Source organism: Bufo bufo, chromosome 1 (genome assembly GCF_905171765.1).
Source record: "Bufo bufo chromosome 1, aBufBuf1.1, whole genome shotgun sequence".
NCBI classification, from domain to species: Eukaryota; Metazoa; Chordata; class Amphibia; order Anura; family Bufonidae; genus Bufo; species Bufo bufo.
In genome coordinates, this window is record NC_053389.1 from 737,134,174 (window position 1) to 737,155,475 (window position 21,302).

The 21,302-nt window shown below is 42.5% G+C and overlaps 1 protein-coding gene across 6 annotated transcripts in view; it reads left to right on the forward strand.

Annotated features, from left to right (window-relative positions):
- The window catches only part of TACR1 (tachykinin receptor 1), a 283,222-nt gene that overhangs the window by 240,358 nt on the left and 21,562 nt on the right, over positions 1-21,302 (forward strand). For all 6 annotated transcript variants that reach the window (XM_040414409.1, XM_040414410.1, XM_040414404.1 and 3 more), the window contains exons 3-4: positions 9,604-9,754; positions 10,981-11,171. In XM_040414409.1, the coding sequence (XP_040270343.1) occupies positions 9,604-9,754; positions 10,981-11,171 (342 nt within the window). The remainder of the gene's footprint in view (positions 1-9,603; positions 9,755-10,980; positions 11,172-21,302) is intronic.

Below are 21,302 nucleotides of genomic sequence, written 5' to 3' on the forward strand. Positions count from 1 at the left end.
AAACCCACATAAACACAGAGAGAACATATAAACTCCATGCAGACACTGTCCTTTGATGCAAGTCAAGAATGGTAAGAAATCATAATTTTGGTGGAAAAGAGAGATGTAATTTTTCCACAAGTCTTCTGGATTGCTTCTGCAATGTACTGACATCTTGGCTGGGCCTATGTTCTGACTGATAATGGAGCATGATGGTTACTGATGGGTCTGTTGTCTATTCAGGCGTGGTCTAGGGGAACCATCTTGTTGTGACAGAAGCCACACACAAACCTTTTGTTGTTGAGAGTGGCCGACCAACATCCAACTCTAGGGTAGGAGACAAAGCTCAGTTTAAAGGCATCCCAAAGGCTTAAAAATATCACAAATGAATTAAAGAGTCTCCTTCATGCCTGTTGCAGATACCAGTGATAGTGAAGCAAACAGTAGTAGTGACCTACACTTCATATATAAATAATAGAGCAATTGGTCATGGATACAAGAACACAACCTCTTCTCGCCCATCAGAATCAGGATCAAGTCTTTCCTTGGTTTATGTTCTAAGAACTCTGTTAATCCAACATATACTGTAGCTGCATATTACCTGTATTGGCACCCCAAGCATTGAGAGAATACTGTGTAGTGGATCTCATAGATATGGTATTGAGAAAATGGGTGGGACCTTAGGTTTAGTATGGCCTTGGCACAGAAATACGGACCAGTATTGTCTTGTCCATCTATGACCCAGAAGGCAGCATGACACAGGTCATGGATTAATGTGTCTGGAAGTCGTTCTGAAGATAGAGGAGGGTCTTTTTACATTCTGTAGTAAAAAAATATGGACATTTAACACACAACAAATCTATAACTTGTACATCATGTGAAACCTACCTACAGAATCGCGGACTAATAACTTGATGAAGGCATAACGGTCCCTATTATTCTCCTGATATCCAGTGTGACCAGCTGTTTTTGTCAGCCTTTTTTACATATGTGCAAGAAGTAGAGGAAGAAAGGATACAAAACGAAAAGAAATTCTTTGATTGCATGAAGGATAGCGATATATACTATATATACTAGATGCACTAACGAACCCCACCCTCTAACCGGTTACTCACTACACTCTCATACTGCCATTCTCAAAGATGGTTTGGTTAAAAAAATGAGATGTCTTGTAACCTCCTGTTTGTTCTGCTGGAATTTGGTCACATATTTGGATGAGGGAAGACAGATTTTACAGGAAACAGTAATTGAAGGACGCTCCTATCTCCTGGTCCTAAAACATAACACAGAATCAAAGATCAATTATGGAAAAAATCTAAGAATACATCCAGCAGGAAAACACATCATAGTTTTTTTTTATACTATTATTTTAATACTTAAATTCAACTTCGATTAAAAAAATTCTTTGCATAGCATATTCTGACAGACAAAACTTTTTGATATTTCTCTCTACGGTGCTGTGTGGGAGTCATTTTTTTTAGGGCAAACTGACGTTTTTATTGTTACCATTTTGGGTTATGACTTTTATCACTTTGATTTTGGAAGGCAAAGCTTTGGGAATAATTTTTTCCATAACAGTGTTCACTGTATCAGATAAAGATTTTAGATTTTGAAGTTTTTTGTTTTTTTTAGACATAGATGCCAATGATGTATTTTATTTATTTATTTATTTATTTGTTTATTTGGAGAAACAGGGACGATTTGAATTTGTAATTCTTTAGAATTTTTTTTAACCTTTTTTTACACAATATATTATCTTTCTTTTCAGCCCTCCTAGGGTTTACGAACATGTGATTATTAGATAGCCTTTACCATAGACTGCAATAGTATAATTGGACCTTTACAACAGCAGGCCTCAGAGACTCCACAAGGTTCCTGACTGCCATATCAGTAATTTCATTTGGTTTGGGGGACATCAGAGGAAACCCTTCCCAAATGATTGTGGGAATTATGAGAAAATAGCAAGACTTTCACATAATACAAGGACTGCCGCAGGTTTTTACAGTTGATGCATTGTCTAGTCAAGGTAGTTGCTATGACCTTTTCTTTACAGCCTCCAGAGGTGCATTCATCTTGTATGTAGTGGGTGGAATTTAATGTATATTTGAAGCAATATAGCACCAACATACTGTACCTTAACTGCCAATACATATATGTCCAATCCATGTCTCAGTGGCCACATTTGTGTCTAGGAATGGATTTTATTTGATTTGTAGAATTCCAATAGTTACTTCACGATATGTTATCTAATATAGAAGAATCTACACGAGCGAGCAGAAAAATATTCAAAACCAATGAGGAATAATAAAAGAGAGCCAGCTTAACCAAATATCTTCATGTGCTGCGGTTGGAGCATGCTACAAGTATAGACAGTCTGAAGTCTGAAACATGTATTCAACATGTGGTGTTTACCCTGATTGTTAACAGTCATGGAGTAATAAAAGCCACATTTTACCTGTCCAAATGGATTCTTTGTATTTTATTACTGAAATCAAGGTGGGAACCTAAAATGTATACAGTAATTTATGATATCTAAAGCTGCCTAGTACCACCATGGTCAATAATGTGGGACGACATGTATAGGTTTTCGGACAAATAATGGCTTAGCTTTAAGGGGTGCGCAGGTACAGTACAGTAGCAGACCCCTGTATGGACCCAAAATCGCCTCTGCCACATAAGAAGGCACCAGTATTATAAAAGGCACCTGATAAGTTACCAAAATTGCGTTAGAGCCCAGGAGCTTCAAATTACACTGCTCGGGACAAGAGAAAGATTAGGGAAGGCATACATGTGTATATGTGACATATATGTCATCACCATTTGTCCAAATGGGAACTTCTAAGCATTTCCACTCATAAGAACTATTTGAATGTTTTACCAAATTGCGTGATTCTGATTACATCCAGTAATATGGGGGAGGATCTGAGAAATGATGGGCATTTGTAGAGTGGTTCAACCAAAATTAAGAGACAATAGCAAACACAAGACTTGGAAGACCCTTCCATTGCAGAACCTTTGATGTAACCATACCTCCTTATCCATTAGTCTACATTTTAAGCAGAGCATCGTGAAGCCTACTTCTTTAAAGGCAGAGGTAGACTGGGAACTTAAAGTGGCCCTGGAAAAAAAAACTAAAAGTGGCCCCATGTTGTAGACAGGTCCAAATTGAAGGCGGGCTAACACAAGTAGGCAGGGCCAACAGAAGTGGGGGGACAGTAATACCGCAGTGCTGTACAAAATACTGCCACTGCAGAACAAAATACCACAGTGCAGCACTAAATACTGCCACCCCTGCTGCAGTATTTTACTTTATTTCCGTCCTGAGGACAGCAATATAGTTGAATTCAGAATGGCACCTGCGGCCGTCGGCCTGGTGCACTAGTACCTGATGCTCCTAGCATTAATTAATGCTGAGAGCATCAAATCCTTATTTACTCAGCTGGCCTGGGTGAGGAGGGCTCAGGTGGCCCCCTGGACATTGGCCCACCAGGAAATTTCCCTGTAAGGTCATCTCTATGTAAGGTCTATGGCCAGTCCACCCATGTTTAAAGGGCAAATCCACCATGCTTTGTAAATTTTGGAACCAACACTACTGAAAAAAACAGCACGGTATAGAAAAATAGAGCATATGCTTGGAAAGTAAAGCAGAGCATCTAGGGAAATTTGAAACCTCTATAACAAACCTTGTTGTTTTCCAGATTTGTTTTCATGGCAGAACAGACATTCAAATAAAAGCCAATATGGCTCGTATAACTCTTTCTCTGTGACGTATGACATTTTTGAGCAAAAGTTTGTGACTTTTTGTGATTTTATATCACTCTCGGCTGTTTACAAAAGTATGCATGCTAGGTATGTTAATTAGGTTTATGCAAATTTATCATCCACGACTTGCTGCAGAACAGCCTCAATCTTATTGTAGAAGAAGATTCCTCTGCCGCAACTCAGCTGCCCGCCCATGACAAAAGTAGTTACATGTACTACATGCAATATACAACTGAGATAGACGGATACATAGGTAATATATAGATAGATAGTTGTGTTAAAAATAATAGCAGTCAGACATCACTAACCTGATCAATCACTGTTTTTGGTAGAAATGATATTGCTACATGGCAAATAATTTACTAGCAGGTGTAGTACAGTAATGGATATCGAACAGACCCAAGTCATGACATGCATGCTGCTGATTCCCTGTAATTCAATCACTTATTGAAAGGAGCATGTTCAAAATAATAGCAGTGTGGAGTTAAATTAGTGAGGTCATTCATTCTTTGAAAAATAGGTGGCAATTATTGCCCTTATTTAAGGAAGGAAGGCAGCAAATGTACATGCTGGTTACAGTGCATTTCTCTCTGAAATTCTGAGGAAAATGGGTCGTTCCAGACATTGTTCAGAAGAACAGTGCACCTTGATTAAAAAGTTGATTGGAGAGGGGAAAACATATAAAGAAGTGCAGAAAATGATAGGCTGCTCAGCTAAAATTATTGCAAATGCTTTAAAATGGCAACCAAAACCTGAAAGACGTGGAAGAAGGCGAAGAACTACCATTCGAATGGATAGAAGAATAGCCAAAATGTCAAGGACTCAGCCAACAATCAGCTCCAGGAAGATCAAAGAAGGTCTAAAGTTACCTGTGAGTGCTCTTACAATTAGAAGACGCCTATGTGAAGCCAAGCTATCTGCAAGAAGCCCCCGCAAAGTCCCACTGTGGAAAAAAAGACTGTGCTGAAGAGGTTACAATTTGCCTTAGAGACATTTTGTGAACTGATGAAAGTAAGATTGTTCTTTTCGAGTCTAGTGGCCGGAGACAGTTTGTCAGATGACCCCCAAACACTGAATTCAATCAAGCCACAGTACACTGTGAAGACAGTGAAGCATCAGACAGTGACAGTGAAGCATCAGGATATGGGGATGTTTCTCATACTAGGGTGTTGGGCCTATTTATCGCATACCAGAGATCATGGATCAGTTTGAATACATCAAAATACTTGAAGAGGTCATGCTGCCTTATGCTGAAGAGGAAATGCCCATGAAATGGGTGTTCCACCAAGACCACGACCCCCAAGCACACCAGTAAACGTGCAACATCTTGGTTCCAGACCAACAAGATTGACGTTATGGAGTGGTCAGCCCAATCCCCGGATCTTAATCCAATAGAAAACTTGTGGGGTGACCTCAAAAATGCAGTTTCTGAGGCAAAACCAAGAAATAGAGAAGAACTGTGGAATGTAGTCCAATCATTTTGGGCTGGAATACCTGTTCACAGGTGCCACAAGTTGGTTGACTCCATGTAACACAGATGTACAGCAGTTCTCAGAAACAGCGGTTATACAATTAAATATTAGTTAAGTGATTCAAAGGAAAGCAAAATCTTCAAAAAATTTTAATAACTGCTATTATTTTGAACACAACTGTAGATAGATAGATTAGGATAGTGTCTCCTTCAAGGCTTTCCTGAAGACAAAGACGTATTACTTACCTATAGCTAATGAAGCATTACATGTAATTAAAAATTTTGTATAGCCACTGAGCTATTCAATAAAATGTATCTGTATAGCGCCACCTGCTGTTTATTTGTTTCATTATTTCTTGTCCACCTCACTGAGGTGGCACGCGTTCAGTTTAAACCTTCAACTGCCCCCAGCCAGAAAAGAGCTGTAGCAGAAAGAACATACCCCCTGAGAATGGAAATGACTCCGGAGCTGCCAGCCTGCCGAAGAGCAGAACAATTGGACAATGAACGGGGAAATCTCTCTGGATCCATGTGAGGTAGGGCAGGTCCTAGCTTTGTTAGAAAGAGGTTGTCGTGTACTATATGATGTCTAGCTGTTTACTGAAGAATTAAAGCCTATGTACACCTTTGGGGGCAATTATTTTTATTATTATTACATTGTACTCATTTTGAGCTAAAAATAATTTTTAAATTGGTCTTTATTACAAATATGGAGCCCTTTTTTCTGTACAGAGCTGATATGCTTTATTAGCAGGATCCGAATTTTCTCTCTCTTCCGTCAGCCAGCTAATCTGACGGCTCCTTATCTCTGCTCTCTGACCTTATAAACACACATTATATCTCATTTCTTATCTTACTGATAAGAATGTGGCTTAAATAAGTGTTTATGACTTCTTAGAGATAAGGCTTATTAGATGGCGCAAATTGAAAGCAAAAATCACGCTTCTCACAGCTAGACAAACAGTTAATCCTTTGTGACAGAACAGCTCAATATTTTTAATAAAAACCAATTGAAAAAATGATTTTTACCCCAAAATGAGTAAAATGCAATCATTAAAAAATTGCCTCTGAAGGCATACATAGCTTTTAAATTGAAGCACATCAGTTACAGTTCTCAGCATTCAAAGGACTGGCAGATGTTACACTAATGTACAGTACTTTTCCCAGTTCTTACAAGTGACATGGCCGCAAGGGTGGTTAATAGGCAGTAATAATAATAAAGCAATCTACCTTACACTGTACTTCTCTAGCTGACTTGGACATAAGTAAGCATCCAGGCTCACTTGTGGCACTGTAACCTCAGGATGGACCCTAAACGTCAGACTAGGCTTTGCACCTTTTTTGCACAGGTTGTCGTACTTACAACTTAGGGACAGTGTCCCTTGCGGGATATGGATATTTTATGCAGGTGATCAAACTCTTTTTTTACGTGTATCCAGGCAGCAGAAGAAAACTCCTGAACACGACAATAGAGACACAGTGGTCCTTTTCAGACAGCAATTCTCCAAAGTACTTTTCACTACATCTCCGATGTTACAATTCATGCGTGCTACATAGAGATAATCAAATCTATTGTAAACTAATTGGATTCAAAATTTGAGGGCTATCCAAATGTGAAATTTTGGTGGTTTGATTTGGGTATATTTTGGGAAGGAGGGGGAGAATATGAGTCCTAGAATATCAGGCCAGTTGGAGCAGCGTTGCATCAAGTAGAATCGGTTTGGACCAGAATTCAGCTAAATCAAACCGGAATCAAATTTTAAGCGATTTTCTCATCATCTCTGTTACCATTTAATGTTTCCCACAAAGCATGGGACTTTGTTCCAAACTTGGATGTATACCAACCAAAGTTCTTGTATATGTGTGATAAGTGCCCTGTGAGATTAAGGGATCATACACATAACCGTTGGCTGTTTTGCGGTCCGCAAAACATGGATACTGGCCATGTACCTTCCGCATTTTGCAAAATGGAAAGGCCGGCCCCAAATAGAACAGTCCTATCATTGTCCATAATGTAGACAAGAATAGGATATGTTCTATTTTTTTGCAGAGCGGCCATGCGGACATATGGAAACGGAATGCACTCAGAATAAATTCAGTTTTTTTATGCAGACCCATTGAAGTAAGTGGATCTGCACATCGGCCGCAAAAGAAAAACGGCATGGAAACTGAAAAAAAATTGTATGTGTGAATGGGCCTTAAAAAGGATCCTCCACACAGTCTATTGTGCTTTCATGTCTTTGGAGGCAATGGGCCATAAAGCTGTATAATATGAAGTATGGTGTTTTTGGGAAAGGCATGTGGCAAGACAATGTGGGCGTTCTGCACCATGGTGATGGCTGCCAGAAATGACAAATCTTGGTGCCATTTCCGCACGCTGTAGTTGGGCACATCACTAGTGGGAACGATAAATGGTCCAGTCATGTTTCTCGTCTACAAAGAAATGTCAAATGCTAAATTGTTTATCTCTGGAAATAACATATTGCCAATGCATCCAGCAGAATGCAGCCTGCCTTGTGTCTAAAGGAATTAAACTGTGTATTCATCAGAAAAGTGTGCCTGGCCGCGTTCCCCTTTTAGTAACATAATCAGTCAGTACAAGCTCTTAGTGGTTGCCACACAAGCAGTATCTGAAGTTACCGGCCAAGTCCAGTAAAGTGCTGGACAACTGGATGCTATTGTGAGAAGATTTACTTTTTAACTACTGTCCATATATTACTACCCTCTGTGTGAATAGTACAATTAGCGCCACACATGGTATCAAAGGTCTATGCAAAGGATTACAAAGGTCATAGTAGTTTCCCAAGATTGCCAGAATCACGGTCACACTGCCCCCCATGACCACCATTGCATGCCTTAACTGAGAAATGAGGTAGGATTTTCTATCCTAGGATATCTGTCAGCAGTTTTGACCATGCTAAACTGCTAATAACACTATTTGGAAGATGGGAAGAGCAGCACAAAGATTTCTTTTCTGGGGCTTTAATTACCAGGAGTAGTGAAAATATTTAGTTTTATTCTGTCAGATTCTGCTCCTGCAAGTGCATTGGTGGTGGAGTTTCAATGTGAAGTGCTGTCTGCATTGAGCTGCTTCACAGCCCCTCCCCTTTCCTCTGAGTGACAGGTGTAGAGTCCAACCAGAAGACAACTACAGTTGTCACTCAGATCACAGGGGAGGTGCTAAAAAAGAAATTCAATGCAGAAAACAGAGAGCACTTCACTTTTCCATTGTAAAATTTTCGTTTGTCACTCCCCGTCTTCCCAGAACCATAACTTTTTTATTTTTCTGTTCACATAACCTTATGAGGGCTTGTTTTTTGCGGGTTGTTCTTTCTAATGGTGTGATAACATTTTGAAGGCTGTGTGACTTATTGATCACTTTTTATTCATTTTTTTGGTGGAGGTGAACTAACCAAAAATGGCGAATTGTCCAGTTTTTATTTCCGTTTCGCCATGCGTCGTATGGGATGAATATTGTTATATATTAATAGTATATTGTTTTCGAACGTGGTGATGCCCATGAAGTGTGTTTTTTTTTTTCATTGCTTATGTATTTAGATTTTGGGGAAAAGGAGGTGAACTTCTATATTTTTAATATTTTTAAAATATTCTTTTTTTCTTTACTTTTTTTTTAAGTACTGTAACCCTGGGTGACTATAACTGGCAATCATTATGTTGCCCATTCTGTTCTGTGATGGCTTTAAAGCCATTATAGAATATACCATTTACTATATACCAATACAGTGCTGCTATGTGCTGGCCTATATCGATACATACCAGTGATAGCTATAGGAGCTTGCTTGAGGATCCGAGCTGTAACTAGCAAATAACAGGTTCCCTGATCTCGGCTGAGGAACGCTATTACAGGTGCGGGAGCATGGAGCTGCCATGTCCGCACTGCTCAGATGCCGTGGTCACTTTTGACCACGGCATCTGAGGGGTTAAATGGCTGATTGCGTATATCTGCCTTGGGTATCTGCTGTTTAAAATAGAAGAAACCCAGCCACACGGTGGAGGTTGCGAAGGGATCTAAATCTGGCAGATTAAAACTTCATATTCACACTACCTCTGATGCTAAAAGCTCTCCCTAGCCCTTACCTAATGCTGTTTAGCATGGTCAAAATTTCTGAAAGATTCCCTTTAAATCCATTGGGACAGACCACAGCTTTTATTTGCTAGAAGGACCTTGCACTAAAAGAGTAACTAATGTGAGTTCACATCAAGATGCCAGATCTATCCGCACACAGTGGTCGTGACAAAGTTTAAAACACTATCGCTACCACTGCACTAAAAAAAATACGAAAAAAAACCTTCTACACAAAATGATAGACATCACCTTAAAAGCTTTATCATTCAGTGTTTTTACCTTGTGATATATCTTATTTCCATAGGTACCAAGTGTCTGTTTTTTGCCTGATCTACGTACTGCCTTTGCTGGTGATAGGGTGTGCATACACCTTCATTGGTATGACTCTGTGGGCCAGTGAGATCCCTGGAGACTCATCAGACCGATACCACGAACAGGTGGTAGCAAAACGCAAGGTGAGTGATGAAACTGACTACTCTTTGCCAGTTATTTAAAGCAGCATTCCCTTATAGCGCCCATACACCGTGCAGCCTGGCCGCAGTAATCACCTTGGAATTACCGCTAATTGCTGGGCTGTACTTTTACTTGCGGCTTAAGCAGTAGGTGTCATGCTGGTTTAGGGAGAAAAACTGACCTCCTTTTCTAATCACAGACAATTATTTTATGTAAAGGGAAGTCGCTTTAAAAGCATAATTGCCGTTAAAGGGTAATAAGAAGGGATGAGCAAACTTGATGTTTTCAAGTTCGGGTTTGGCGGCAATTCCATAATGGATTCCATTATCACAGAATATAACGTAATTCTATGACGGAATGCACCACGGAAGCCTTTAAGAGGCAATCCATTTTGCATTCCATCATAATAGACGTCTATGGGAAGCATAACAGAACCGTTTTGCGGGAGTCCTGTCCTGCATAACGGCAACCGGATGGATCCGTTATGCTGCCCATAGATTTCTATTATGACGGAATGCAAAACGGATTGCCTCTTAAAGGCTTCCGTGGTGCATTCCGTCATAGAATTACGTTATATTCCGTGATAACGGAATTCATAACAGAATTGCCACCGAATCCAAACACCGAACCCGAACTTGAAAACATCAAGTTCGCTCATCTGTAGTAATAAGCTACAGAGCGAGCTGAGCATCAGAGTTTCAATGTCCATGAGCTGCAGCCACTCCTGCCCTCCCGAGGGTGATGATTGACGTTCCTGTACGAAGTAGGCAGCAAGTCAACAGGGGCAGTGGAGATTCTGGTGCTCCTGATTATGAAGACTCCTGAGCTTGTCCTGAGGATTTTAAGAAAATAATTGAGTAAAAAAAAAAAAAGCGGCCCTTTATTTCAATTCGGATCTCTTTCACTAGCTTATGCTGCCCTAATATATGAGTATATAGCCTATGTTTCTGCAATGTATTTGCAGATTGTTTTGCTTTTGAGAAATCCTCCAAGCAAAACTGATACATTCTGTTATTTCCAGTCCAGGGGGTGGAGCATGACACAGTGATTCAAAGAACAGGAAATAGATAATCTCTTTGTCATGCACCACCCCTCAGTCCCTGCACTTCACATAATGCTGTTCCAAACTCCACAGCTTGCTGGTACCACTGATGTAGACCATTGAATCTTACTAACAAATGGTCACCGTTTGATCTTCTATCTAATTGCTCTCTTCTGTTCCCATCAGGTGGTGAAGATGATGATCGTGGTAGTTTGCACATTTGCAGTTTGCTGGTTGCCGTATCATATCTACTTTCTTCTGCAAACCCTCAGTTACACAAATCAGAAATTCTACCAGCAACTTTACCTGGCCATTATGTGGCTTGCGATGAGCTCCACCATGTACAACCCCATAATTTACTGTTGTCTGAATGACAGGTGAGGCACCCATTGTGATGACCAGAACATATGTTATCTTACAACAGGGCGATGCTTAAAGAGGACCTTTCACCAGACTAAAGTATCTAAACTGACTATACAGACGTGTAGAGCGGCACCCAGGGATCCCCCTGCACTTACTGTTATCCCCGGGCGCCGCTCCGTTCTCCGGTTATAGCCTCCGGTATCTTCATAGTTAGGCTCCACCCAGGGGAACCTGCCCGCGTCTCTTTCTCCTATGCTGTAGCTCTGGCCAATCGCAGCGCTCAGCTCATAGCCTGAGAGAAAAAAAAACCTCTCCGGCTATGAGCTGAGCGCTGCGATTGGCCAGCGCTACAGCATAGGAGAAGGAGACCGCAGCAGGTTCCCCTGGGTGGAGCCTAACTATGAAGATACCGGAGGCTATAACCGGAGAACGGAGCGGTGCCCGGGGATAACAGTAAGTGCAGGGGGATCCCTGGGCGCCGCTCTACACGTCTGTATAGTCAGTTTAGATACTTTAGTCTGGTGAAAGGTCCTCTCTGCCACCACCATTGAGCATATATAGCTGCTTACATGGCGCTGTAGTTACTGAGGGTGATGCCAGCACAGGAATTCAGTGCGCACAAGCTCTTACATTAGATGATGTTGCATATGCACAAGATTTTACTGCTGCAGCAGGGTGATGTCTGCACATCAAGAAGAATACAAGATGAGGGGAGGATCGGGGCTCACTAAGAATGGTCGTGGCTGGGCTTCACAACCGATAAGGCTACTTTCACACTAGCGTTCGGGTGTCCGCTCGTGCGCTCCGTTTGAAGGGGCTCACGAGCGGCCCCAAACGCATCCGTCTGGCCCTAATGCATTCTCAGTGGAGGCGGATCCACTGAGAATGCATCCGCCTGCCAGCGCTCAGCCTCCGCTCCGCTCAGTGAGCGGACACCTGAACGCTGCTTGCAGCGTTCGGGTGTCCGCCTGGCCGTGCGGAGGCTGGCGGATCCGTCCACACTTATAATGGAAGTCAATGGGGACGGATCCGTTTGAAGATGACACCATATGGCTCAATCTTCAAGCGGATCCGTTCCCCATTGACTTTCAATGTAAAGTCTGAACGGATCCGCTCAGGCTACTTTCATACTTAGAAAATTTTCTAAGTTTTAATGCAGACGGATCCGTTCTGAACGGATGCGAACGTCTGCATTATCGGAGCGGATCCGTCTGATGAAACATCAGACGGATCCGCTCCGAACGCTAGTGTGAAAGTAGCCTAAGTAACGTCCCTTGGGCTCTTTTCTAAGCTTATTACAATATTTATAAAATCATTTATATTGCATATACATGTTTGCTTACAGAGCCCTCTAGGAGACCTACAACGCCATATAAGCAATTATATACGCTCAATGGTGGTGACAGATAGTGATAGACGAACATCTGCCGGGACGGTTCGTGAACGCGATCGCGCGAACACGATCAAATGTTTGCGAACCGCAAGTTCGCGGCGGGTCCCGTTCATTTTAATGGCAGGGGAACCTGAAAAACCTTCAGCTCATATTTGCAGCCAAGAAATAATTACTAGAAGTGCACAAAAAGTCCCACAACATGGACAGTGACATACCAGATGTATTATTCGAATTTGCGATCTCCATTCATTATTTTTTTTCAATGCGAAATATCGACAATTCAATTTTTGCACATGCGCAAATGCACTATAAAGAAAGTATATTGGTATATAACACCCAGTTTGTTTGGGGGACGATTGGTATATCACACCAGTAGAAATTATTTGTTCCAATAACGCTTGTCCCTCTATATACCTGCAGTAACGCAGCAGAACCGCACACAACTGCCGCACAATACAAATGCACTATAATATACTTTCTAACATAGAAAGTATATTATAACATTGTACAAGGAAGGCAATCCATTAGAATATACATGAAGATAAAACGTAACCTTTAATAATTTCACTATTAGGGTCCATTCACACGTCCGTAAGTGTTTTGCGGATCCGCAAAACACGGACACCGGCAATGTGCATTCCGCAATTTGTGGACCGCACAACGCCGGCACTATAATAGAAAATGCCTAATCTTGTCTGCAATTGCGGACAAGAATAGGACATGTTCTATTTTTTTGCAGAAACGGAAGCACAGATGCGGAAGTGCGGATCCGCAAATGCGGATGTGGATCCGCAAATGCAGATGTGGATCCGCAAATGCGGACAGCACATTCCGGCCCCATTGAAAATGAATGGGTCTGCACTCGTTCCGCAAAATTGCAGAACGGATGCGGACCCATTTTGCGGACGTGTGTATGGAAAAGATATCCCTCAAAATGAAAATATATTAAATTATTAAAGTTAACCAAAAAGCATAGATGTGGTAGGCAATAACAAGTGCTCGGCGGCACTAAATCAGGTGCTCGGCGGCACCAAATCAGAAACCATATGTCCTACCACAATCCGGGGGTTTCCAGTGCACATCGATGAATCCAGGACGGAAAGCAAAAAAACATCTATCCCTAGGCTAGATGATGATGTGGTATTGAAGGACAGGGTGGGCAAAGAACTGTCCCTGATATTGCCCTACAGGGGGGTGCTATTCTGGGCCTGATAGCCTAACCACAGACCACCCGCCCTGATAAGAGCGACCTCGTCCGGAACCTTACCCTATATAAAAATGGCCCTAGTAAGCCCCTAGCCCCTAGGCCCCTGACTTCCAGGTGATCACTATATAGATCTATGTGTTTTTGACTCATTATAAAAGTATATTATAAGTATATCGCACCCCTCTGTGTATCACACATATCGATAGCACACCTATACTAGTGCTTAAAAGGACTTTTGTGGCCCTATTAGCTAGCGTTTGGTGTCCTTAACAGTCTGTCCCTGCTCCACACAGCAACTTCTCCCTACACTGGCAAAACACTGAATGTAAAATGGCGGCCAGATCAGGTTTATTTATAAGGTAGGGGGTTCGTCCATGTGCTGAAATGTCTCAATTTGCTGTCCTGTACCACCTGATGGATGTGTCATGGGTCAAAGTTCTTCACAATGTAAAAGAATATGGCGGGCGCAAATTTCTCCATATGTTCGCATGTGCATGTTCGCCGCGAAACGACGGTCGGGCGAACCGCAAGGCCATCTGTAGTGACAGAATCCCTTTAATGTTATAGTGACATACTGCTAAAAATATATGAGTATAAGTGGGATACATACTGTATGTTATTGGCAAGGGCACTGGTGGTTCAGTGCAGAGGATGGGAGTGGTAATGATAAGGTGTTGTGTCACGGTGTACTCCTTCAGGCCATTTCTCCCTGGGGATTGGTGCAGTGGAAAGGTGAGTTGAAGAATCAGGCCAGAAGTAAAAAGATATACGTCTTGCAAAATATATATGGTACATCCAGCAGTAGTTGGTGCAAAGTGCAATTTCTGTCCCCAAATGATGAGGTATGTTGGCTGGATAAGTGACAAGCAATGCACCTCAGATGTGCTATATTGCTGATAACTCTCTCTCACTTCTGGCTTAAAGCTACAAAGTGCCACTTGTGGATATAGGTGTCCACTGTGTAATGCAGGTTTGGTGTTAGTCTGGCCTGGATGTTGTTTAGGTGATGGGCGTCCAAACTGTATTTCCTCACCTGCAGCAGGGTCTGTTTTGCTGGTATCTCTGCTGACTAAACAGGCTGCAGCTTCTAAGATAGAAGTAGTCTTCTGTTCTGTTAAAATCTTTGTAGTAGTGGTCTCTGGATCTGGATAAAGATCCTTGGAGTAGGTACTCAAGCATGTGCTTCCTTTCTCTTCACTAGTGTGGACTAGGACTCTCCCTCCTGGCAGGAAGTATGACCAGCCCACTCCTACCAAGAGGAGAGGAACAGGGTGTTTAACCCTGTCTCTGCCAACCATACTTCTGCAGGCTGGAGTACTTGCCATAACATAGCAATATATACAGTAACATGGCAAAACAATTGCAGATACCACCAGGTCTGGGGTACTGCATATGTCTAAACAGTTAAATACTTCTGCCATTGACACCCATTGAAAAAAGGATATGCAATATGCATCTTTTAGATATATTTAAAAACATATTCAGTTGAGTGAAACTAGAGATGAGTGAACTTCTTGAAATTTGTTTCGGGTCCAATTCTAACGTATTGGTCGGCAGATTCATTTCTTTAAGACCCAAGTAAAAAGTGCTCCAATTGGCCTCACAATTAGTTTATGACACTCATAGGCCCCCTGTGTCTGTAACCAACACCTTTCAATCTAAAGCTTTCACAACAAGACATCGTTAGTAATGTAAAGTGACAGGGACATATATGATTATGGGTAAACGCATAGTGGACGGTGGTAAAAACAGCCTGTTTAAGGGTACTTTCACACTTGGGGTAGGACGGATCCGACAGGCTGTTCACCCTGTCGGATCCGTCCTTCCGCTATTTCGCCGGACCGCCGCTCCGTCCTCATTGACTATAATGGGGACGGGGGCGGAGCACCGGCGCAGCACGGCAGTGCACGGCGAAAGGCCGCCGGACTAAAAGTCCTGCATGTCCGACTTTTTAGTCCGGCGGCTCTCGCCGTGCACTGCCGTGCTGCGCCAGAGCTCCGCCCCCGTCCCCATTATAGTCAATGGAGACGGAGCGGCGGTCCGGCGGCACGGCAAAATAGCGGAAGGACGGATCCGACAGGGTGAACAGCGTGTCTGATCCGTCCTGCCGCAAGTGTGAAAGTACCCTAATAAAACACTGTTGGATTTTATTTTTTAATTAAAACATGGTCCAAAAATCCTTTCTTAGTGGCAGATGCCTTCTCCTCTGTCTTATGACCAGTAAAATGGAGAGATTTGCTGGAATAAATCTCAAAGAATTTGGATTTGGCTGGAATTAAAACTTCTGGAAAATTTACTATAAAACATAGCAATGTGGAGAAATGAGTGTTCTGCGGTCATTCTGTTATCAATCAGCACATAATACTATACTGTAACTGTAATAACGGTTTGTAGAGGGCATATTGTGGGGGCAGTTGTAAGGTAACAAGCTATACAGTATATACACTCACCTAAAGAATTATTAGGAACACCTGTTCTATTTCTCATTAATGCAATTATCTAGTCAACCAATCACATGGCAGTTGCTTCAATGCATTTAGGGGTGTGGTCCTGGTCAAGACAATCTCCTGAACTCCAAACTGAATGTCAGAATGGGAAAGAAAGGTGATTTAAGCAATTTTGAGCGTGGCATGGTTGTTGGTGCCAGACGGGCTGGTCTGAGTATTTCACAATCTGCTCAGTTACTGGGATTTTCACGCACAACCATTTCTAGGGTTTACAAAGAATGGTGTGAAAAGGGAAAAACATCCAGTATGCGGCAGTCCTGTGGGCAAAAATGCCTTGTGGATGCTAGAGGTCAGAGGAGAACGGGCCGACTGATTCAAGCTGATAGAAGAGCAACGTTGACTGAAATAACCACTCGTTACAACCGAGGTATGCAGCAAAGCATTTGTGAAGCCACAACATGCACAACCTTGAGGCGGATGGGCTACAACAGCAGAAGACCCCACCGGGTACCACTCATCTCCACTACAAATAGGAAAAAGAGGCTACAATTTGCACGAGCTCACCAAAATTGGACTGTTGAAGACTGGAAAAATGTTGCCTGGTCTGATGAGTCTCGATTTCTGTTGAGACATTCAAATGGTAGAGTCCGAATTTGGCGTAAACAGAATGAGAACATGTATCCATCCTCTGATGGCTACTTCCAGCAGGATAATGCACCATGTCACAAAGCTCAAATCATTTCAAATTGGTTTCTTGAACATGACAATGAGTTCACTGTACTAAAATGGCCCCCACAGTCACCAGATCTCCACCCAATAGAGCATCTTTGGGATGTGGTGGAACGGGAGCTTCATGCTCTGGATGTGCATCCCTCAAATCTCCATCAACTGCAAGATGCTATCCTATCAATATGGTCCAACATTTCTAAAGAATGCTATCAGCACCTTGTTGAATCAATGCCACGTAGAATTAAGGCAGTTCTGAAGGCAAAAGGGGGTCCAACACCGCATTAGTATGGTGTTCCTAATAATTCTTTAGGTGAGTGGTTTATTCTTCATAGGGACCTACATGCCTTGATGGATCTCAACGAAATTTGGTACATATACTCTTTATGATCCAATTTAAAATACAGGGGGGTTTTCAAGTCCATCTGACATGATTCTGGAAGGTTCTAATAAAGTAATTGGTTTCTGATGCAGCGAGCACGTATCTGTAACTGCTGAGGCACTGTTTCTGCCTCTGCCTCTCAATAAATAGCAATCACAGCACAGCTTTCATTTTACTATGTCACTTCTTACAATACTGTAGATCTATGTTTATCAACCTGTTGCAAAACTACAACTCCCATCACACCCTGATGTCTGCATGCTGTCTGACCATGATGGGAGTTGTAGATTTGCAACAGCTGGAGAACCACAGTTGGTAAACATAGTTCTGCAGCCTTGTAAGAAGCACTGTTGCATATCTCACAATTTTAAAAACAAAAACAAAGAGGGACCATAGCAGCAGCACCCAATAGTGTCCCCTACACAGTCATTATACCCCTATAACAAAGCACTGAGGAAGGGGGCCCAAGCTGAACTCTTGCACCAGGACCCATAAGCCTGTAGCTACACCCATGGCTATAGTCAAATTAAAGCTGTTCTGTGATTGCTTGATATGGGGAATAAAGAAAGCTGTGCTGTTATTGGTTGCCATGGAAAACAGACAGTGTCTTTAAGACAGCATATGCAGGGAGATAAGAGGCAGCCTGAATTGCATAGGAGATGTAAGATGCTACAGGCTCAAAGGTGCAAAAAACTGGTGCAAAGATGTTTCCTCTGTGAATGGGCACCTGGAGCAGTGGTAGGTTTTGAAAAGTTTGCAGGCATGACCAAAGGATTAGAGCAGATATACACATTCAATAGCTGTTGGCTGAATAATCAGCTATCTCTCCCGACCCCCTTTCTCCGTATATGTGTATTTAATGAGGGGAGAGGAAAAAGCCACTGCCAGAGACTTCTGGCATTGGTTTATCCTGGGAGAATGAAAGAATCAGGCAAAAATATAAATTGCCCCATCATCTGCCAGGGAAGATTCTCACCATATACATTAAACTGTTGACTAGAGATGAGCGAATCAAAGTTAACGAACTGGAATTCGATCCGAATTTCAGGAAAATTCCATTTGCACCAAATCCGAATTTCCTCACGCTTCGTGGTAACGAATCGCGTTTTTTCCTAAAATGGCTGCTGCATGTGTTAGGACATGGAGCAAGGAACTCTGGGAACGAGGGATCACCCACAATGCCATGCATGCAGCCAATCAGCAGCCAACCAGCCCTGTGATGTCACAGCCCTATAAATAGCCTTAGCCATCTTGGATTCAGCTATTTTTCAGCGTACTTAGTGCAGGGAGAGATGTCACCAAGCGCTAGGGACAGTGGTAGAAAATACTTTTATTTTGCTGTATAGAAGTTCAGGGAAAGGATAGGGAGGAGTCATTCCATAGTATTGAAGCAGAACAGGGTTCAGTAGGGGAATTTACAGCCCGGATAATAGGAACAATCCTATTACACCTTGCTGAACTGGCTGGGGACCCGAATTGCTATTCTACAGCTCTGTAATTCCAGCAAACCGTTCTTGTAATTGGGGTGCATACAGCCATTAACAGGTTTTTTTTACAAGGAAATATTTCTATGTCTTATTTGCCCTTGTGCGGTGCAGTTATATGTTCTAAAGCATTTTTTGGCTTGTATTAATCGGAAAAAAGGGCTTATTAGCCGTTGTGTGGTGAAGTGAGAAAATTACAGCCCTTTTTGGGGTGTTTTAGTGGCAAAAAAATATATATTATTTGCCATTCAGCAGTGCAGTTATATATTCTAAAGCTTTTTGTGACATGTATAAGTGGAAAAAAGTAAGGGCCTATTTGCCATTCAGCAGTGCAGTTATATGTTCTAAAAACCCTTTTTGGAGTGTATTAGTGGCACAAAAAAAAGTATTTGCCGTTGTGTGATGAAGTGAGAAAATTACAGCCCTTTTTGGAATGTATTATTGGCAAAAAATATATATATTTTCTGTTCAGTGGTGCAGTTATATGTTCTAAAGCCCTTTTTTGCATGTATTAGTGGCAAAAAAATATATATTATTTGCCGTTCTGCGGTGCAGTTATATGTTTCAAAACCTTTTGTGGCGTGTATAAGTGCGAAAAAAGTAAGGGCCTATTTGCCGTTCAGTGGTGCAGTTATATGTTCTAAAGCCCTTTTTGGCGTGTATTAGTGGCAAAAAAATATATATTTTCTGTTCAGTGGTGCAGTTATATGTTCTAAAGCCATTTCTTGCATGTATTAGTGGCAAAAAAATATATATTATTTGCCGTTCTGCGGTGCAGTTATATGTTTCAAAACCTTTTGTGGCGTGTATAAGTGCGAAAAAAGTAAGGGCCTATTTGCCGTTCAGTGGTGCATTTATATGTTCTAAAGCCCTTTTTGTCGTGTATTAGTGGCAAAAAAATATATATTATTTGCCATTCAGTGGTGCAGTTATACATTCTAAAGCCCTTTTTGGCGTGTAATAGTGGCACAAAAAAAAGTATTTGCCGTTGTGTGGTGAAGTGAGAAAATTACAGCCCTTTTTTTAGTGTATTTGTGGCCAAAAAATATATATTTGCCATTCAGCGGTGCAGTTATATGTTCTAAAGCCCTTTTTGGCATGTATTAGTGGCACAAAAATATATATTTGCCGTTCAGTGGTGCATATGTTCTAAAGCCTTTTGTGGCGTGTATAAGTGGAAAAAAGTAAGGACATATTTTCCGTTCAGCGGTGCAGTTATATATTCTAAAGCCTTCTTTGGCATGTATTAGTGGGGAAATTAATGGGCTTATTAGCCATTGTGTGGTGAAGTGAGAAAATTACAGACTTTTTGGGGTGTTTTAATTTCCTTTTTATTTATTTATTTGATCTAACAGTATGTCAGACAGAGAAATGCCAGGCCCTGCACAGGGGAGTGGCAGAGGCCTAAATGTTTCTGGCGCAGGCATAGGTCGCAACAGAGTAAGGAGGCGTGGCAGCAGGGATCACTTCCAGAGGCCTGAGCTCCCAGTGTCAGCTAGGGGTCGTGTCTTGACCAGCAACCCAGTGGTTCTTGAATGGTTGACCCGGTCATCCACTTTGTCCCAAGTGACATCAGACAAGCCCAGCCAAGAGTCAGTGGGTTTGTCAGACACAACCCTTATTTGGCATGGCCCAGGAGCAGGCCCTGTGCCCTCACCTGTCCTCAACCTGCCTCTGTCCTTTTCTGTTCCTTCAGCCAGATAAGTATTATATGCTGTGGGCTCAGCTCTACTATACAATGAGGATGAGCTACTAGAGGACAGTCAGCAGCTACTTGCCAGCCAAGATGTGGAGGAGACAACCGCCGCTTCCTCCAGTAGGCGGGCAAGTAGTGATGAGGAGAGTGGCGTGGGAGCTGGTGTTGCGAGCAGTCAGGCTCCTGACCCAGACACCGTTGAGGAGGACATCAGTGATGTGCAGACAGTACTCGATCATGATGATGTAGCTGATCGCACTTGGGAGCCAGGTGAATTCGGGGCTTTATCATCATCGGGAGAAGAGGGTGGCATCTTGCCCGTGAGGCAGTGGCGAAGCCAGCAGGTCGCTAGCGTGGCCAGGAGTCAGCAGGGTGGGAGCAGTGAAAGGTTGGGAGCCAAACATGCTTGGGGTAGACCACCCGCTTCGCACCCTACCTGCCCGGAAAGTAGTGGTGCAGGGGCTCACGGAAGCAGCGGCGGTTGCAGTCAGTGCGCAGTGTTGGGGGTAAAATCACCTACTCGGCAGAATGACAGTTGTTTGTTAAGCTGCCGAAGGAGGTGAACATGGCCATTTGTAGAATCTGTGGGCAGAAGGTGAAGCGTGGCCAGAGTGTCAGTGTTGCCACCACAGCCCTGCGTCAACATATGCAGCGTCATCATAAAGTGGCCTGGGAGAACCATGGCTCTGGTGTGGTGGTCCAGCCTGCCGCAGCAACCGCTGCATCACCCAGTGGCACGCACCCGATTTCAGGCAGTCAAGGCTCTACTACCTCAGCCGAAGGGAGCGGTCTGTCCATACCATCATCCTC